This window comes from Arabidopsis lyrata (genome assembly GCF_000004255.2).
Source record: "Arabidopsis lyrata subsp. lyrata unplaced genomic scaffold ARALYscaffold_4, whole genome shotgun sequence".
Lineage (NCBI taxonomy): Eukaryota > Viridiplantae > Streptophyta > Magnoliopsida > Brassicales > Brassicaceae > Arabidopsis > Arabidopsis lyrata.
The window spans coordinates 16,297,522-16,316,840 of record NW_003302552.1 but is presented as its reverse complement, the minus strand read 5'-3'; the positions used below and the strand labels follow the sequence as shown (position 1 = coordinate 16,316,840).

Below are 19,319 nucleotides of genomic sequence, written 5' to 3'. Positions count from 1 at the left end.
TAAAGTGTTAGTAAAACAATCTTGGTGGTTTATAGTGTTAGTAGAATTCTTTCGAGGTTTAAAGTGCTACCCAGTTACACTTTCAGGATTAAAAATGTGATTTTCCCCTAAAAATAATACCAACAAAAATTGATTACTGATATTAACTAGAGAGGTACGTAACTAATTATAGATCTAAAGTATTTGCAATTAATGACAATAAAACAAAGATAATATACGACCTAACGATGATTGCGAATTATGTTTTTTCTTCAATGTTCCATGAAAATTTCGTAAAGAAATTTCATTTTCAGTTTCAGTTTTGGATTCTATAATTTTTAGTTTTCAGTTTCATATACATTTTAACATAAAACTTAACACACCAAAATTTATACTCTCAACAAGTCACAGCCTCACAGGGGAATGGAAGAACAAAAATCAAACTTCTCCTGCAAAATCATACCTTTCCCTCTTCATCTCCTCCACCAACAAACCAAACAAAGAACCGGAATCTTCCCTGCCACACTGTAAATAATCGCTTCCGGCAAGAAACTCCATTAACTCACCGTTGATCTCAATCCAGCTGCATCCTGGTGTCTTAACGACGCCTCTGTCTCTCATCAACGCCCTCATCTTCGCAGACTCATCCCACATCTTCATATCAGCTAAAACCTTCGAAGAGATTACATAGTTTCCTGCGTTTTTCGCCTCTTTCATTTCCATCAACATCCTCATCGCCTTCTCTCTGATCGCAACATCTTTTCTCTTATGACACGCTCCAAGGATCGCTGCTAACATTATCTCATCAGGCTTCCCAGGAAACCTCTCCATGAACTCCCAAGCCTCGTCTAATAGCCCCGCACGAGACAGGAGATCGATTATGTTTGTGTAATGCTCGATTTTTGGGACCAACCCGAACAAAGAACTCATCTCATGGAAATATCGACAGCCCTGATCGACCAAACCCGCGTGCACACAAGCAGAGAGCACTCCTATGAATGTAACATCACTTGGAGGAACTGGCATTTGATCAAATAGCAATAGAGCTTCTTTAGCATGTCCTTGATGCGCATAAGCGGTTATCATAGCGTTCCAAGTGGCTTCGTTTTTCACTGGCATAGCTTCAAATACTCTCAGGGCTTCCTCTATGTGTCCGCACTTTCCGTACATGTCGACTAGTCCTGTGGCCACATAGATGTTATGTTGCAAGGAAATTTCTGATGCGTGGGTCTCAATTCGTTTGCCTAATTCAAGAGCTCCAACTGAACCACAAGCAGACAGAACCGTAGACAATGTGCCCGCGTCTGGGGAAACTCCGGTTTTTTCCATCTCAAAAAACAGTTTAAAAGCCTCACTCGACTTCCCATTTTGTGAGTATCTGAAAAAGAAGAACCGAAATAGTCCAAATTTAGCTTTATTAACGGGTTAAAGAATCATACTTTACCTGAATATAGTGTCGAACATTGATGACTTACACAGTGATCATAGCATTCCAAGCAACACGATCCTTCTTAATCATTTGATTGAAAACCCTTCTGGCAGAATCCAAATCGCCGCATTTTCCATACATAGTGATCAACTTAGACCCGAGAAAGGTGCTTAACCCGATCTTCTTCGTGATAGCCATCTTCTCCAGCAATCTACCAGTTGTCAAATCACCCAAATGTGCACAAGCACCCAACATACTCACCAACGTCCTCTCATCTGGTTCAAATCCTTCCTCCTCCATCTTCCTAAACAAATCCATAGCGTCTTTTGCGCGACCCGCCTCAGAATACCCAGAGATCATCGAGTTCCAAGACACCGTAACTCTGTCAGTAATTTCATCGAACACCTTCCGGGCATAACCCACCAGACCACATTTCGCATACATCATAATCAAAGAATGACTTATATGATCGTCTCTTTCCAATCCGACTTTGAACAACGAGGAATGAACAGATCTACCAACCCCTATCTCCTCACGCTTCCCACAAGCAATGAAAACAAAATTATAAGTGAAATTATCAGGCTTTAACCCAGAATACTTCATCCGTCGATACAGAGACAGAGCACCTTCGTGATCATTCCATATATTGGTCAACCCTCGGATCATGTAATTGAAAGAGTAGTGGTTTGGTTCTTCCGTGACAGACAAGAGAAAAGAAGCGTAATTGAAGTCTCCAAGTTCGACGGCCTTGGGAATCAGAAAATTGGGTTTCTCGACGGAGTGTAACAACATCTGGGCTTGAATCTCTCGCAATTGGTTCACGGAGATGCATTTTTTCAACAGGAAAAGAAAGCCTCTCTCAAGATCGCCGCGTCGTGCTTCTTCGAGTTGTCTAGGTTTGAATTGAGAGAATTGGAATTGGCGGTAAATGGAGAAAGCTAGTTTCTCTGGTTTGAGCATTTGCTAGCTTAGAAGAGTCGCATGTGGCACAAACTGAATTCAAAAGGTCAGGCTCGGTTTCGGATTCAGGATCAGGTTTAGGTTCGGATATGGCTTTGGGTTTAGGTTCGAATACGGGTCAAGCTGCTTTGGAGTGATTACTGATTAGTTTAATTCTTTTATTCGACCTCATGTGAAATTAGTTATTATTAATCATGTGTTAAGCTTATGGTTCGAATACGGGTCAAGCTTATGATTTGATCCCAGATAATTTTAACATGTGAATATAATCTAATATAATCTTTCAGTTAGCATTATATCCTATGGTTTTGACTTTTGGTAACCTGCGCAATAACGCAATTTCCCTCAACTTGGTGTATATTATAATCTTGAACTAACAAAACTGGAAACACACAAAAAACCAGGAACCTAACCGAAAACTTGAATTGGATTTGACTGTTTCTTAACATAAAATAGCATTTATCTATTTGGTGTCGACCTATGTTTTTTGCTCCCCAAAACCATCTGCTTCAATTCAGCAGTATTAAGCTTTTATTTTATTTAAAATATTATACATCCAATCAACCATGATTTTTCTTTACCAAGTTGCCCACAAAAAAGCAAAATTTGACTTTTATTCACTATGTTTTCTTTCTTATTTGGTTTTGGTAAAGACACTATAAAAGGCAGAAATCTCATTACTATCAAACACAACACTTCAAACATCAATCAAAGCTTACAGTCTCTTGTCCTTCTTTCTCTTTCTCTGATTAAGCAGCAAAAAAAAAAAACCTAAACGACAAATGGATGACATATCCGTTAGCAAGAGCAACCATGGAAATGTTGTTGTACTCAACATCGAAGCTTCCTCTGTTGCAGACACCAAAAACGAGTCATCATCCTCGCCATTGATCTCTGTCCATTTCTTGCAAAAGGTGAGTTCTTTTCAGTCCCTTGAGAAAAAAAAAGAAGCTTAATCCACTCTTACAAGCTTCTCTTTTTCAAGTATTCGTTTTAACTGATAGTAACGATGAGAAATCAATCTGCAGCTTATGGCGGAACTCGTGGGAACTTATTACTTGATATTCGCGGGTTGTGCTGCTATTGCCGTGAATGCTCAACACAACCATGTAGTGACTCTTGTGGGCATTGCAGTGGTTTGGGGTATAGTGGTAATGGTTCTTGTTTACTGTCTCGGCCACATCTCTGCACATTTCAATCCTGCTGTCACTCTTGCCTTAGCATCCTCCCAAAGATTCCCTCTGAATCAAGTCCCGGCTTACATAACTGTTCAAGTCATCGGATCAACCTTGGCCTCTGCGACTCTCCGTCTTCTGTTTGATCTGAACAATGATGTCTTCCTCGGGTCATGATGTCTTCCTCGGGTCATCTCCTTCTGGGTCTGATTTTCAAGCATTCGTGATGGAGTTCATCATTACCGGCTTCCTCATGTTAGTCGTCTGTGCCGTCACAACTACCAAGAAAACTGTAAGCGATCAACAACCAAAAACACCTCATGATCAGATGATATATATAAAGTTCACTCTTAACATTGATCAATCTTGCAGACTGAGGAACTAGAGGGGTTAATCATTGGGGCAGCCGTCACACTGAATGTTATCTTTGCCGGGTAAGTTTCACATTTCCCCCTCAATCTCTGTAAGCTCAAAAGTCTTCAATGGTAAGAATCTTTTTAGCTAACCAATGGGAATAATCCAAACTTTCATTTTTCAGAGAGGTATCAGGAGCCTCAATGAATCCAGCAAGAAGCATAGGGCCTGCACTGGTGTGGGGATGTTACAAAGGGATTTGGATATACTTGCTGGCTCCAACACTTGGTGCTGTCTCTGGGGCCTTGATTCATAAAATGTTACCGTCTATACAGAACGCAGAACCTGAGTTCTCCAAGACAGGATCTTCTCATAAACGAGTTACCGATCTTCCTTTGTGATGATGTAGATCAATCTTTAAGGTCAATCCTCGTTCTTGCATCTTCAAATCTGTTCACTGCTCCTCATTGTAACTAATCATTATCAACACAAACTGTGCAAGTACACTGTAAATCAAATTAGAAGTCTGTATCATTGTGACTTATAAAAACGATTCAAGAAACTTAAAAGTTTATTCGGACAATGCGACTTCAATTAGCAGGCAAGATATTACAATTTTGGTTGAAGAAGAAACTAAAGTTACAGTAAGTGTAAGTACCGTTACAACAACTAGTCAACCACTGATTCATCTACTTCCCGCCTGACTGTCAAGATTTAAGTTGTTGAGAGAATGTGTTCTATCTCTTTGTTGTGTACTCTGACCAGTTCTTGGGATGATCAGAGGTCTGAAGAAAACTAAGGCGCAAAGCAATTCCATAATGAACAAACTCATGCTGATCCAGACAAACAAAGTTTTCCTCCAGTTCCATATGATCCTTTTGAAGAAAGGAAGTTTGGATTCAAGCAACAGAGATGCATCGTAAATCTCGGGAATACCTGCTCCAGGACGAAACTCTGCCCGTTGTTCAATCATTACCTTCAAGCAAGCAGTAGGAATAATGTCCTTTTCGACCAAGCCTTTAAGCTTCAAGTTCAAGGTTTGAATTTCAGAGACATAGCCCGTGACAAGCGGAGCAATCTTTAGCAAAGTCTGGACAAGACGTATAGGCTCGCTTCTAAATCTTACCATACACGGCCTCCTTGAACTAGCAAGCATTTCACCACTCGCGGATAAGAAGTCCACCCGAACCTGAAACATCCCAAGGATTCTATTGTACTCAGACTCAGGCAATGTCATGGAGACAGTGATCTCTGTCTTGTCCTTCAAACCTCTGATCTTCCCGGTTTCAATACTCTCCTTGCCACTCAAATCAAAGGCAATACCAGCACATGAACTTATGGGCACATAAGCTTCTGGACTACTCTTGGTATAATCAAAATTCAAACTCTCCTTGATCACAAGTGGTTCATGAGCCAAATGAGTAATCACAAAACCACTAATCATAAACGCAGAAACCAACAAGGTAAACAACATGATCCCCACATAAACAGCACAAAACAAACCCCATGCTAACTTCCGCACAAGCTCCAACACAGGCTTATCATATTTTAACCCTGACTCACATAACTCTACAATCCACGATACTAAATAGCGTCTACCACGCCTCATTGTTCGATATGGATCAAAAACAAAGCTCAAGCAGTTGCTAATTAACCATGGAGGAAACCTTATAAAGCTAATCATCAAACTAACTTGAAATTCAATTGACCTGATCACTAGCCTGGTCAAAGACCAATCCGTCCAAGGGGATTCCTGTGCGGTATAAACCTCACCTCGCTCATCATTCAAGGTGGTTGCTGTAAACGGGTCAACCCGACCCGAATCATTCACATCCATATTCTTCTCCGTATCGATACACGAGTCAATAACTTCAAAGTCTTCCCCCTTTTTCTTGAATTGGGTCGATTGAGCTATCTGCAGAGTCAGTAACATCGACATCAGTCTCAATTGTTTCGAAATTCCTTATAGAAACCTCAAGCTCGTCATTTTCTCCCACGGAGCTCCGTTTCTCAAAAGATTTCAATGTAGTAGAAGAGCAAGAAGACGAATCCGTATCCATAACCAACCTTCGGCGAAGGATATTCGCGGCGGGAGACGAATTGAGGCAGTCGGAATCGTAGTGGGTCGCGAAGCTGTCGTAAAAGAATTCGTCTGGTGCGTCTAGGAATCGATCGCAGCTAATAGGGTTTGATGATTGAATCTTCCATTAATTAACCACGCAAAAGAACAAAACTTGATGATGAAGATAGCTTAAAAACGAGACCACGCAACACAGTCTCCCAAAAAAACAGCTTGATACCGTCGTGTTGTCGGCTTTAACGACGGTGATTGCCGCTTCAGTTGGTGGGCTTTAACTGGGCCTGACCTTCGTTATGGGCTCCACAGACGAGACTCCAAAGTTTTTTAATCTAAAATTGATTTTCGTTTATATTTTATGATCGTCGCATTGGCATTGTGACTGAGATAAAACAGATCATCTCTCAGACCCTAATGTGTAGGATATGACTTGCACGTCAAGCCAAAGTCATGTCTGCTTCGCTGTCTTTCCAGCAGCCTAATTTCATCCTTCTTCTCTGCAATGCCTTTTGAAGTTTATTCGAATAAAACCATCTCAGATATATATTCGAAGAAGACGATGCTCACATTCAACCATAAAATATGTAGTTAGGAAAACTGAAAAACTCTTCACACATTGGCAAAATCACCATCTGATTAAAGCATCGAAATGTTAATCCTGAACTTAATTTCCAACCGATATATACCAACGTTCTGGGAAAGAAACATTCAGTCATATTCTAGAAATTTATTAAAAGAATCAAGGAAGAAAATCTCTAACAAGCTAAGTAAATCACCATTTGAAGTTGAGGAGATATAGGTTTTGAAAAACCATAGAGCTCACCAGTAATCTCGGCAGGAGCAGACCCCGTTTCTGTAATGGTGAAATCTTTTTTGATCTCGCTGTGTCAGTTCTCTGCCAGTGATCAGTGAGATCATCTTAAATGTATTGTGGCCATCAATGCAGGTTCGCATATCTTGTGTAACAGTAAATGGTTTCCGAGCCTTTGAATGAAGGAGCGCGTAAGCAAAGGCAAGCTTGTTGCTTCTAAAAAGAAGTTGTTCCTCTTTTTCCTCTTTTTCGACTTTTTCCAAACAAACCCGAGTCGCAGGGACAAAACTGTTAGAGTAAAATTCTTTTAGAGGTAATGAAGAAAGTGTTTAAGTGTTTGAGAGAGAGTTTTAGGAAATAGAACTTTTATTACTTTGATTTTAACTTGAAGACAACTTCATAACATTACAACAAATGAGAGAGGGAGGAGGTATTTATAGTCTCCAAACTACAAAATATCTAAAATATTTTAATCCTAAATCTAGAGAGTTCTTAACATAATATCTAGATTACAACATTCTAATTATCTAGATTATTCTATAAGAATATCTAGATTTTTATGTTTAAGGAGGTGGAAAATGATTCTAGAAAATTTCTAGAACATTTTAAGGAAGTGGTAATTATGATATTTCTAGAGAAAACTCTAGAACTTGGATTTGGCCCATCAAATGATTATTGGGTAATTGACCCAATAATTAAACTTGATTCAAAATCAAGTTTAACTTTCAACACCCCCTCTTAAACTTGATTTTGCTACTCCAAGCAAACTCCTCATCTTGATAAAATCTTCGCGCTTGAGAGGCTTGGTGAAAATATCGGCTACTTGATCATGTGTCTTCACATACTCCAATTGCACGTCCTTCTTGTTAACACACTCTCTAATGTAGTGATAACGTGTGTCAATGTGTTTACTTCGATCATGGAAGACCGGGTTTTTCGCCAATGCTATTGCCGACTTGTTATCCACAAAGATCTTCGTTGGTTCATCTTGTGGTAAGCTTAGCTCCTTTAAGAGGTTTCTTAACCAAATAGCATGGCACACACATGAAGTAGCCGCTACATATTCTGCTTCACAAGTGGATAGAGTGACAATTGGTTGCTTCTTCGACATCCATGTGAAAGCCGTATCTCCAATGTAGAACACGAAACCACTTGTGCTTTTTCGGTCATCTATGTCTCCACCCCAATCGCTATCGCTATATCCAACAAGCTTGTAATCATTAGAAGTAGAATAGTGTAAGCCATAGTTTATAGTACATTTGATATAGCGAAGAATCCTCTTGGCCGCCTTGAAATGAGTTGTTGTTGGATGCTCCATGTAACGACTAACAACTCCGACTGCATATAAAATATCGGGCCTTGTGCATGTTAAGTATCTCAAGCTTCCAACCAAGCTCTTAAAGGTTGTTGGATCCACTCCTTCTCCTTCTTCATTCTTTGATAATTTGATTCCGCATTCCATTGGTGTGGTCACCGGGTTTGAGTTATCCATCTTAAACTTTTTAAGTACCTCCTTAGCATAGCCTTCTTGACTAATGAAGATTCGATTGTCTTCTTGTTTTACTTCAATTCCGAGGTAGTAAGACATCAATCCAATATCCGTCATCTCGAACTCCTTTGTCATCTCTTTCTTGAATTCTTCGAACATGCTTGGATTGTTACCCGTGAATATCAAGTCATCTACATATAAGCATGCGATCAATATATCGTCTTTTTGAATTTTGATATAGAGTGCATGCTCATATGGACACTTGATGAAGTCTTTCTCCTTGAAGTACTTATCAATTCGAGTATTCCAAGCTCTTGGGGCTTGTTTTAATCCGTAAAGCGCCTTCTTTAGCCTCAAGACTTTGTCTTCTTCTCCTTTGACTATGTAGCTTTGTGGTTGCTCAATGTAAACTTCTTCTTCAAGGTCTCCATTTAAGAAGGCCGACTTGACATCCATTTGCTGTATCTTCCACTTGTTTTGAGCCGCTAGTGAAATGATTAGTCTAACCGTTTCTAGACGAGCAACGGGAGCAAATACTTCGTCATAGTCGATTCCGGCTCTTTGACTATAACCTTTGGCCACTAATCTTGCTTTGTATCTTTCCACTTCTCCTTTAGAATTTTTCTTTGCTTTATACACCCACTTCACACCTATCGCCTTGTGCCCATTTGGAAGTGAAGCTAACTCCCATGTATCATTCTTTTTTATCGCATTTATCTCTTCATCCATGGCATTTCTCCAAGTCTTCTTTTCAATGGCTTCTTGGAAATCCATGGGTTCACACTCCGCAAATAGACAAAATAAAGTAAGGTTGTCTTGATTTTCGGTTACCTCGTAGAGCTCTTGTAAACTTCTAAAATGTGGAGTCCTCTCACTTGAGCTTTCTTCTCCTTGAGGACTTGTTGGTGAAGTTGGTGGTGTAGTAGGTTCTTCTCTTGGTGGCTCTTCTCTTGTTAGATCCGAGTCATCTTCTTCGAAGTGTGGAAAGAAGTTATAATCTTCTTCATTTGATTTCCAATCCTATTCTCCTTCTTCATCGAAAACAACATTTCGACTAATTATAGTCTTCTTCGTATCGGGATTATAGAGCTTGTAGCCTTTGGAGTTGTTATCATAACCAATAAAGATATACTTCTCACTTTTGTCATCTAGTTTACTCCGCTTCTCATCCGGTACATGAGCATGAGCAATGCTTCCAAAGACTCTTAAATGAGAAACACCGGGCTTCCTTCCGCTCCATGCTTCTTGTGGTGTTTTTCCTGAAACACTTTTTGTTGGAGATCGGTTTAATAGATAAACCGCACATGCGACCACTTCCGCCCACAACTCTTTTGGTAGTCTTTTACTTTTAAGCATGCTCCTCGCCATCTCAAGAATTGTTCTATTCTTTCTTTCCGCTACACCATTTTGTTGAGGGGATCTTGGCACCGTTAGTTGTCTTTGAATGTCGTTATCTTCACAATACTTTAAAAACTCCTTCGTTGTAAACTCTCCTCCACGGTCGGATCTCATGGCTTTGATTGCAAGACCACTTTGCTTCTCAACATGGGCTTTAAACTTTTTGAAGTTCTCAAACACCTCGGATTTTTCTTTCAAAAAGTAAACCCATGTTTTTCTTGAAAAATCATCAATAAAGAGAAGGAAGTAGTTACTTTTATCAAGTGATTTGGGCTTGATTGGACCACACACATCCGTGTGTATTAGCTCCAACGGTTTTTGAGCTCTTGTACTTGACTCTTTCGGAAAGCTCATTTTGAATTGCTTTCCAAGTAGACATCCTTCACACACTTGATTTGGATGATTGATGCAAGGTAGTCCTCTCACCATTTCTTTCTTCGAAAGCAACTCCAATCCTCCAAAATTTAGATGCCCGAATCGAAGATGCCAAAGCCAAGACTCTTCCTTGTAGCACATCTTGAGACATTGTGCGATGTCATTTTGAATGTTAAGGACAAACATTCTATTTTTCGACATCGGTACCTTGGTAATGAGATTACTTTCTTGGTCTCATATAGAAAGGTTATTATCTTTTAGTCGAATATCATAACCTTTCTCTAAGAGTTGTCCAAGGCTCAAAATGTTTGTCTTCATGCTCGGAATATAGTAAACGTTGGAAATAAATTGATGATCTCCATTCTTCAATCGGATGAGAATGTTTCCTTTGCCTTTTACCTCCATCTTCGATTCATCTCCTAAAGCCACATTTCCTCTCACTGATTCATCAAGCTCCGCGAACATACTTTTGCTCCCGCACATGTGATTACTTGCACCACTATCAAGGTACCACTTATGATTCTCTTCATGTTCACCTTTCTTGTAACTAGCCATTAATAACATGTCTTCTTCTTGGACTTGTTCTTCAACGTAGTTGGCCTTCTCCTCGACTTTTTTGTTGCTAGGAGCTTTACATTCGGAAGCATAATGTCCAAACTTCCCACAATTGTAGCATTTGACACTTGACTTATCATATCTTGATTTTGAACTTCCTCTCCCACGACCTCTCGATGAATTTTCTCCTCTTTGGTTTGTGTTGTCTTCATATGGCCTCCAACCTCGTCCATTTCCATATCCACGACCTCGTCTTCGTACTTGACCACCACTTCGTCTTTGGTAATTTTGGCCATTTTCTTCTTTAGTAATCCGCATCTTGAGGACTTGTTCGACGATATCTTCTTTCTTCTTCTTCTTTTCTTCATAAGCTTGTAATGACCCAAGAAGTTGCTCTATTGTCATAGCTTCTAAATCTTTCGTTTCTTCAATGACGGTGACAATATGCTCAAATTTGGATCCAACGATCTAAGAACTTTCTCCATGATTCTCACGTCATCTAGCTTCTCTCCGTTTCTTTTAAGGTTATTAGTAATCGTCAACACTCTTGAGAAGTAATCCGAGACGAGTTCACCTTCCTTCATTTGCAATGCTTCAAATTCTCCTCTTAGAGTTTGAAGACGTACCTTCTTGACTTGATCGGCACCTTTGTAAGAGGTTCGAAGCTTCTCCCATGCTTCTTTGGCCGATGTAGCTTCAACGACCTTCTCGAACGTATCTTCGTCTAATCCTTGATAGATTAGACAGAGAGCTTTCTTGTCTCTCTTTCTTGAGTCTCTCAAACCATCTTTTTGAGTTTGAGAAAGACTACCTTCATTCTCCGGTTCAACGAAACCTTTCTCGACTATCTCCCACACGTCATGTGCTCCTAGCATAGCCTTCATTCGTAGACTCCAATTATCGTAGTTGTTCTTTGTGAGCGTTGGAACTTGGAAGGGAACGTTGTTACTCGCCATCTTTAGGATCTTCAAGCTCTGATACCACTTTGTTAGAGTAAAATTCTTTTAGAGGTAATGAAGAAAGTGTTTAAGTGTTTGAGAGAGAGTTTTAGGAAATATAACTTTTATTACTTTGATTTTAACTTGAAGACAACTTCATAACATTACAACAAATGAGAGAGGGAGGAGGTATTTATAGTCTCCAAACTACAAAATATCTAAAATATTTTAATCCTAAATCTAGAGAGTTCTTAACATAATATCTAGATTACAATATTCTAATTATCTAGATTATTCTATAAGAATATATAGATTTTTATGTTTAAGGAGGTGGAAGATGATTCTAGAAAATTTCTAGAACATTTTAAGGAGGTGGTAATTATGATATTTCTAGAGAAAACTCTAGAACTTGGATTTGGTCCATCAAATGATTATTGGGTAATTGACCCAATAATTAAACTTGATTCAAAATCAAGTTTAACTTTCAACAAAAACCCATATCTAACATTTGCACTTTCAAACTCCTCAATGCAGCAACGGTTTCGTCATTCTTCCGATGTGAAGTATCTCCTGCTCTAAACTGACAGATACGCAATTTTGGGTCGTCTCTCATCATCTGACAATATCGCAATTCCTTAAGTTTCTCCTTTGTAGAGTCTGATTCTTTTGCTGCTACAAGACCTGCATTTGACTCTTTGTTCATTCTTGAGGCATCTAGTTTCTTCACTAACTCGGCAAACCTATCCCCTAGCTCTAAATCACCATGAACCCAGCAAAGATTCATCAGTGTTTCCCACATTTCAACACTCGGTTCCACCGTCATTCTTTCAACAAACTCCAATGCCTCATCCAAATGACCACAAGCTGCTAACATCTCGGTTACAATCACATAGTCTTCCATACAAGGAATGATACCATAATTTCTGTACATAGACTCAAAATGCAATAATCCCTCGTTAATGTCTCCTAGAGAAACACACGCAAAGAAAACCGCTTTGAATATCTCCTTGTCGGGTTTGTTCCCTTCCTCTTTGAAACTCGTAAACATATCAACTGCGCGTTCGCCTTCTCCGTTCTTCGCTAAGCACCTCATCATAATGCACCAAGTCTCTGAATTCCTCTCAGGCATTTCGTCGAACACCTTCAAAGCGTCATAAGTGGATCCACAACCAGAATACATTTCGATTACCGTGTGGTAAGATCTAGCATCTAAAGGAGTGATACAGTCATGAACAACCCTAGCTTCTTCCAAAGCCTCTACTTCACCACATAGTTTCGCTAACCCTAAAATCCTGGGAAAATCCACTACATATCCATTATCCTCCAAGATATCAACAACTTCCAAGGCTTCTCTTATCTTCACTTCTTCACACAAAGCATCAAATTTCTCAATCGTCACAGATTGATGATCATAAGCCATCTGAGCATGGGAGGAAACTCTTCTGCATTGAACAAAGCTTCGATTTTGCCAAGTGGGTCGTGTTAAAACGTCTTGAAGAGAAGAAGTGATCGTCTTTGTAATGAGATCATGAGATTGGGCTCGTGAATTAAAGCAACGGCTTGAACTCTGCGTCGCACACCAAAAGTAGGGTTTTGAAAATTTGAGAATTCTGCTGCAAATTGTTATTCTCACCATGACTTTGGTTTCGATCAATAGCAGTGGCTGAATATACACTTATTACATAAACCTACGAACAAGAAATCGACGGCGTTTGTTACAATTGAAAAGCCCTAATTAAGGGGAACAACTCAAATTATATACACTAGAGTACTAGACTAATGAAATAAAATTATATTATAGAATAAAGTAACAAATAAAATAAAATCAGATTGTTAAATCAAATCAAATTATAAAAAAAAAAAACTAATCTATTAAATATTAATAATGAAATAGCATTATATTATACGTGTAACAAATACTAAATAGTGTAATTTAATCTATTAATAATGAAATAATAATTATCATACTCTATGTATGTTTGAATGTTGATGATTATTATTAGTAACAATGATATTATGATTAAATAATCTCTTTTATTTACTATAATTACCCACACTTACACTAACACTCACATACAAAAACATAAAACGAAGAAGATAAATAAGGTATGATCTATTTTTTTAGCTTTGGATTCCGCCTCTCAGAATACAATTAGAATTGACCCGTTGTCCGCTGCAATTTCATTCACATCTGAAGAAGACTCAACTCGGCTTGTAGCTTTCTTGACCTATCGAGTAAATAAACCAAGATATAGTAAATTCATAATCAATAACAATCATATATATAGAGTTGGAGTACGAAAGCATTGTAGTGTAACTATAAGATATCTGTATAATCTATAGTTACATTTCATAAAAAAGAAAAAAAAATAATAAGTATACTGCTTTTTACCTCTTCATCCCAATTTGTAAAAAAGGTGATGAGGGAAAGACATAGACCTTGAACGACTAGTGCACATATAATTCCCAGCCAAAGCCCCTTAAAATTAAAAGTTGGTGTTAATACATGTGTAACTTTGAAATAAGTTGACTGGAAAAGTTTGAGATGAGGTAAGAGAGAATCTAAGTTGGGTTAATTGATTTATTACCCGACCACCGACGTGAAAGTGAAAACCAAGTAACAAACCGAACGGAACTCCGACAAGATAGTATGCTCCAAGATTCACAAAAGCGCCTAGCTTCTGCCATCCACATCCTCTAGCAACCCCTTTTAACCGGGAAAAAAACATTTATAGGTTGGTTTGTCTTTACTTGCAAGCAAAGAAATCCTTGCAAATAAATTATTTTGAGTGAAGATATATATAACCTGAAAGAACGCTTTGGAAGCTGTCTAGGCAGTGACCTAAGGCAAGAATCGGCAACATCGAGGCTACATATCTGGCTACTTCGGGGTCACTACTGTAAGCGAATCCCCAGATCTTCCTTATCAGTATCAAAACCGATCCAACTAGTATACTCTCTATGATGGAAAAGCTCAGGACCACGCGAACCGCAAGCTTAGCCCCTTTCGGATTTCTTGCTCCTAACTCATTTGACACCCTTGTGCTGTGGATTTAGGCAATTAACAGTAATCTTGAGGTTACATGATTTGGTTATACTTATATATATGTCTTACTAATTACTAGTGTTGTTACTAACCTTGCGGCGCCACTGAGGCCAAACGGGATCATCCAGACTGTTCCTGATGTATTAAGGCTGCAAATTTATTTTCTTACCAAACTTAATCACAAGGTAATGACTAAATTTGGTTCTGAATTATGACAACGAGATAACAATTACACTACAAATATATACATGTATTGTTCTTACCAGATTGCAAGGACAGAAGTTTCTAGAACCGGGTTCGGAAGAAGTCCTGACGAGAGAACCAAAAGCTCAAAGGACCACATCTCTAAGCTGCTCATCAAACAACATCACCAAAAATAAAGATACTATAAAAGGATACTAATTAATTAATCAGGCATTTTGGTTATTAATTAGGCTTACCAAACCATAATTGCAGAAGGAATAGCTAGCTTCATAAAAGGGATGATATCGTGCTGAGCCTCCTTAGAGAAACCAGTCCAGGTCAATGAGCAAGAAGACGAAAACTTGACGTAACACGACAAGAGAATGACATTAAGCCAGTACGATACCGCATTCGCCACAGCAGCTCCTCTAAACCCTAAACCAGATTTCAACACCAAGGCCCAACAGATGATCACGTGAAGAGAAGTGGTGACTCCAGAACAAACCACCACAGGAAACACATTGTTCTGCGCCTGCAAAAACCTGTTGAGACATTGAAGAAGACCGTAGGCGAAGATGCTAGGGATCATGAATCTGGCGTAGGATCCAGAGAGGTGTGCAATGGACTTGTCTTGGCCGAAGAAGACAAGGAAGTGCTCTGTGTTGGCCCAAACGATGGAGAGAGGAATAGAGAAAAGAGTAAGAACAAGCATTGCTCTTTGCATCTGTATGCCTAACATTCCGTACATTTTTGCTCCGTACGATTGACCACAAACTGTGTCCAACGCACTTGCTGTTCCCATCTGTTCAAAGGTGAATAGCTTTCTTACGATTAGATTTCTTGGTTTACAAGTAAGTGTTCAACGTAATCCTTCAGTTCACATCGTTCGATTGTAAATTTGGACTGTGCATATATCATTTACCATGCAATGTAGACATGTGGGGGTAGCAAAAAAAAAAGATGAAAAAAAATATATTTATATACAAACACCTTTTCTTGTTTTTTTTTTTTTGGTGTTTTCGCATTTCTCCTAAAAATGACAAAATGTCTTTGTTCTCGTACCTAATGGAGTAGCATAGAATATATGCAACTTGGAAATTCAGACAAGATGGCTTGATAGGTACATCGTAGCTGAATATTAATTATATATCAGCAGTTATTTTTATTTTATGTCTCATTCGACATATGTTAATTTAAGACGGAGAAAATAACCACCCAATCAAGTTTCAGATTCAGAGCCTTGAATGGTTACTAGTTTTTAAGTGGTTTTTGATTTTTGTTTATGGGAAAATTTATTTTTTCACCTTTCAAGATTTAAAAAAATTAGATTCCCTAAAATTTAGGAAAACTAGTTTTTAAGTGGTTTTTCCAAGTTTGAAAGAGAAATTAAAAACCACAATTTTGAGGATTTTGGGGAAAATTTTAGTTTTCAACGTAATCATGTTTCTTTTTTTAATTTTTTGATATTTTTAATTAATTTTTATATTTATAACAAAAAAAACAAAAACCAAAATTTTAAAAACCAGAATCCAAAAACTCAAAAGCTCAAAAGTTTTTTTTTGAGTTTTTGGATTCTGGTTTTTTAAATTTTTTGAGCTTTAATTAATTTCGGATGACAAAAAAAAAAAAAAAAAATCCAAAAACCAAAATCTAAAAACCAAAAACCACTTAAAAACTAGTAGTAAACATTCAGGGCCTTAAACTGCATGTAAAGTTTAAACCAGCATATTATCATACTAGCTTACGCAGATTTAAGTATTAGGTTTCTAAGATTTCTGTGAATTAATTTTTGCATTGATAACACCCGAAATGTACCCTTCTCTTTTGACGGCAAAAATCTTGCATTTAAGCAGCAATTAGCAGCTTTTTTTAAGAATACTCGACTGATTAAATAATATTTTAACTTTTTATTAATTAAATACGAAAATAGTCAAAGTAATCGGTGGTGTCTAGGCAGCATTAACGACAATCGATATTTTTAAATATTTTTAGTAGAGAGAAATGAATTATTAGATACTATATATACTATACCTAATAATTCTCGGATCTCATAAAAACTTTGTTGTAAAAGAATAAATTATCAGGAAAGAAAACTAATGATTAGCTAGACAGAATAGAGAGAGGGAGAGGGATGATATAAAAGGACTGACAAGGAAGGTGAAGCCGGTGACGGAGGCGAAGGAGGTGGCAATGGAGGCGGCAGAAAGAGGAAGAGAGCCAAGATGTCCGACGAACATGACTGAGATTATTTGCAGACAAAACTGAAGAAGACTCACTGCGATTAGTGGCCCAGACAACAGTAGCTGCTTCTTCACTTCCTCCTTTACTAATCTACTTCTCTCCTTTTTCTCTCCGATCAGAGGCCACGACAACATAGCCTCTCTCTCCTCCGTCATCATTGCTTTGCTTCAGAGAATGTAGATCGACTCTAGACAGAGACAGAGAGAGAGAGAGCAAAGTAACAGTCTCTCTTATCCTTGTCTTTTCGGGCTTCGTGTTTAATTTGTTCGGTTTCTCTACTGATGTGTTAGGGATTATATTTTTATTGTCTCTAAGGTTTTGGAGACAAAAAAAAAAAAGATAAATAAAAAAAGGTTATATAGACAATTACATGTAACCTATGTGTCTACGTGTCTCTATTACAGTAGAAACTTCCATAAAAGTTTACAAGGAGATTAACCCATCTCACCATTGTTGCATATTTTTGTTAATATATATATTACGTCCGGATAGTAATTTTTTTTAATTCCAGTTGGTAAAATGTAGGCGGTGTTAGAAATAGAAGATTTCGTATAGGTTTGAGACTGGAAAATACGGAAGATGCTGCTATTTATGTATATATATGATGTGTATCTATATTACAAGAAAACAGCTGATTAGTGACAGTCGAATCCATTTCTAGTCTCTTATGAATATGATATAACGATACTTGTTTTACCGTAATCGTAAATCCGTCCGGCAATTAGGGACGGCTTAGTACACAAGTCGTAAATTAGTGATGCGTGTCCGTTCGTTGTAACCGATTTCAGACGATCTTATATATCTTGGCGGCAATTTTCATCCTAAAATATTGTTGCTAATTTTGCGTCGACTTATGAACTTTCTTTAGATATATATATATATATATATATATATATATATACTAGTATTTTTTCAACACTTTGGTGACGGGTGGGTAAAAATACTTCTGGGTTATTAATACTAGTATTTTTGCAACACTTTGGTGACGGGTGGGTAAAAATGCTTCTGGATTACTCGGATATCCGACCCGTTTTTAAAAATCCTTCACAAAAAATTTGTTGGATCGGGTTATATTTAACCCAACTCATACACCGGATATTCCATATTTAATAATTTAGATATTTAGAAGATTTGATTAAGATTTAGAATTATGATTCTCCTATCATCTTTGTTTGATTTGTTTTTAACTGTATTTGAATCATCATATAATACATAAAGTAAAAAAAATTAATTTTTTTCTGCATATACTGTGATTCGAAATTTTAAAAACGGACATATATTATCTAATTGACGAAAATGTGTGTTCAACGTTCTACATCGATTAAAATATTTAGACAATGATTCAGAATCATATCATAAATAAGATCAACATTAATAAAATAAATGAGTTTTTTGACCGGACGGGTTTGGCGGGACGGGTTTTTGAATCAACAATAATAAAAAGATTAAAATATCATTAAACCGCCGCTTCAATACGGATTAAATCCCTTTTTTTTTAATACCACCAATATTAGACATATTAAATCAGTCTCATTTAGAAAAGATTGTATAAAACCAAAAATTATCCCGTGGTATAATATTACTTAATAACAATATTTATAAAATTTTAAATATCATTAACATGCCGCTTTAATACATATTAAATCTTCAGTTTATTAAAATGTAAATGTCTTAGAGAATGATATGATTTGTAAACTTTTATATATAATAAATAATCATTAAATTTTAAAATTAATACAAATCACGGGACGGGTTAAGAAATTACGGAACGAATTATATTTCGGAAATGATTTATATGGCGGACGAATTTGAATCAATATTTATATACCGCTTTAATACGGGTTAAATCCTCAATTTATTAATAATTGTCTCGTGGACTCATGGTATACCGTTACTTAATAACAATTGTAAACTATAATATAAATAAATATGTTATAAGGAGATACAATTTACAAAATATTTTTATACTAACTTTAAAATTAAATCATCCCGCGGTGTACCGCAGGTTAAAATCTAGTATATATATATATACAAATTGATAATAATATTGAACTTAAATTATTAATCCTACGTTGGTAATATATAATTGGAAGCAACAAAGTGGCTTTGACGTTTAAACTTAAGAATATATGCATCAAAGTCTCTATCTAGAAACTAAGAATATATGTTCTATCGTTCTCAGTGAAAATATACTTATAAATGTGGCTTATACTACAAAGAGTGCCTTGAAATAATTGGTCACCAACCAAAAAAAAAAAAGAACAAAGAGCTGAGCGCTGTGTGTGGAAAAATGAGCGGCGTGTGTTTAC

At 37.3% G+C, this 19,319-nt stretch overlaps 5 protein-coding genes across 5 annotated transcripts; 1 reads left to right on the top strand and 4 right to left on the bottom strand.

Annotated features, from left to right (window-relative positions):
* Positions 1-243: 243 nt before the first annotated feature.
* LOC9317401 (pentatricopeptide repeat-containing protein At2g34400) lies at positions 244-2,688 on the bottom strand. Its single transcript, XM_002879450.2, has 2 exons — positions 1,455-2,688; positions 244-1,357 (listed from the first exon to the last, which is right to left on the bottom strand). Exons 1-2 carry the CDS (start codon positions 2,366-2,368, stop codon positions 418-420), a joined length of 1,854 nt encoding a protein of 617 aa, XP_002879496.1. The 5' UTR covers positions 2,369-2,688; the 3' UTR covers positions 244-417.
* A 447-nt stretch (positions 2,689-3,135) lies between these two features.
* LOC9315563 (aquaporin NIP2-1) lies at positions 3,136-4,431 on the top strand. The gene is given in 5 exon segments (XM_021027347.1): positions 3,136-3,282; positions 3,397-3,704; positions 3,706-3,835; positions 3,916-3,977; positions 4,082-4,431. Coding segments are annotated over 5 exon segments (849 nt in total). The 5' UTR covers positions 3,136-3,150; the 3' UTR covers positions 4,299-4,431.
* Positions 4,432-4,460: 29 nt separating this feature from the next.
* LOC9315562 (seipin-3) lies at positions 4,461-6,104 on the bottom strand (the record flags this gene model as incomplete). Its single annotated transcript, XM_021027346.1, is given in 2 exon segments — positions 4,461-5,785; positions 5,787-6,104. Coding segments are annotated over 2 exon segments (1,521 nt in total), but the record flags the coding sequence as incomplete, so codon positions are not given.
* On the bottom strand, positions 6,101-13,233 carry LOC9315561 (pentatricopeptide repeat-containing protein At2g34370, mitochondrial). The gene is made up of 3 exons (XM_021027344.1): positions 12,035-13,233; positions 6,798-7,073; positions 6,101-6,480 (listed from the first exon to the last, which is right to left on the bottom strand). The coding sequence occupies exons 1-3, from the start codon at positions 13,174-13,176 to the stop codon at positions 6,459-6,461; spliced, it is 1,440 nt and encodes a 479-aa protein (XP_020883003.1). The 5' UTR covers positions 13,177-13,233; the 3' UTR covers positions 6,101-6,458.
* A 288-nt stretch (positions 13,234-13,521) lies between these two features.
* LOC9315560 (protein DETOXIFICATION 15) lies at positions 13,522-17,330 on the bottom strand. Its single transcript, XM_002879447.2, has 8 exons — positions 16,920-17,330; positions 15,027-15,571; positions 14,850-14,936; positions 14,679-14,735; positions 14,347-14,585; positions 14,129-14,247; positions 13,933-14,019; positions 13,522-13,768 (listed from the first exon to the last, which is right to left on the bottom strand). Exons 1-8 carry the CDS (start codon positions 17,166-17,168, stop codon positions 13,682-13,684), a joined length of 1,470 nt encoding a protein of 489 aa, XP_002879493.2. The 5' UTR covers positions 17,169-17,330; the 3' UTR covers positions 13,522-13,681.
* Between the last annotated feature and the right edge of the window lie 1,989 nt (positions 17,331-19,319).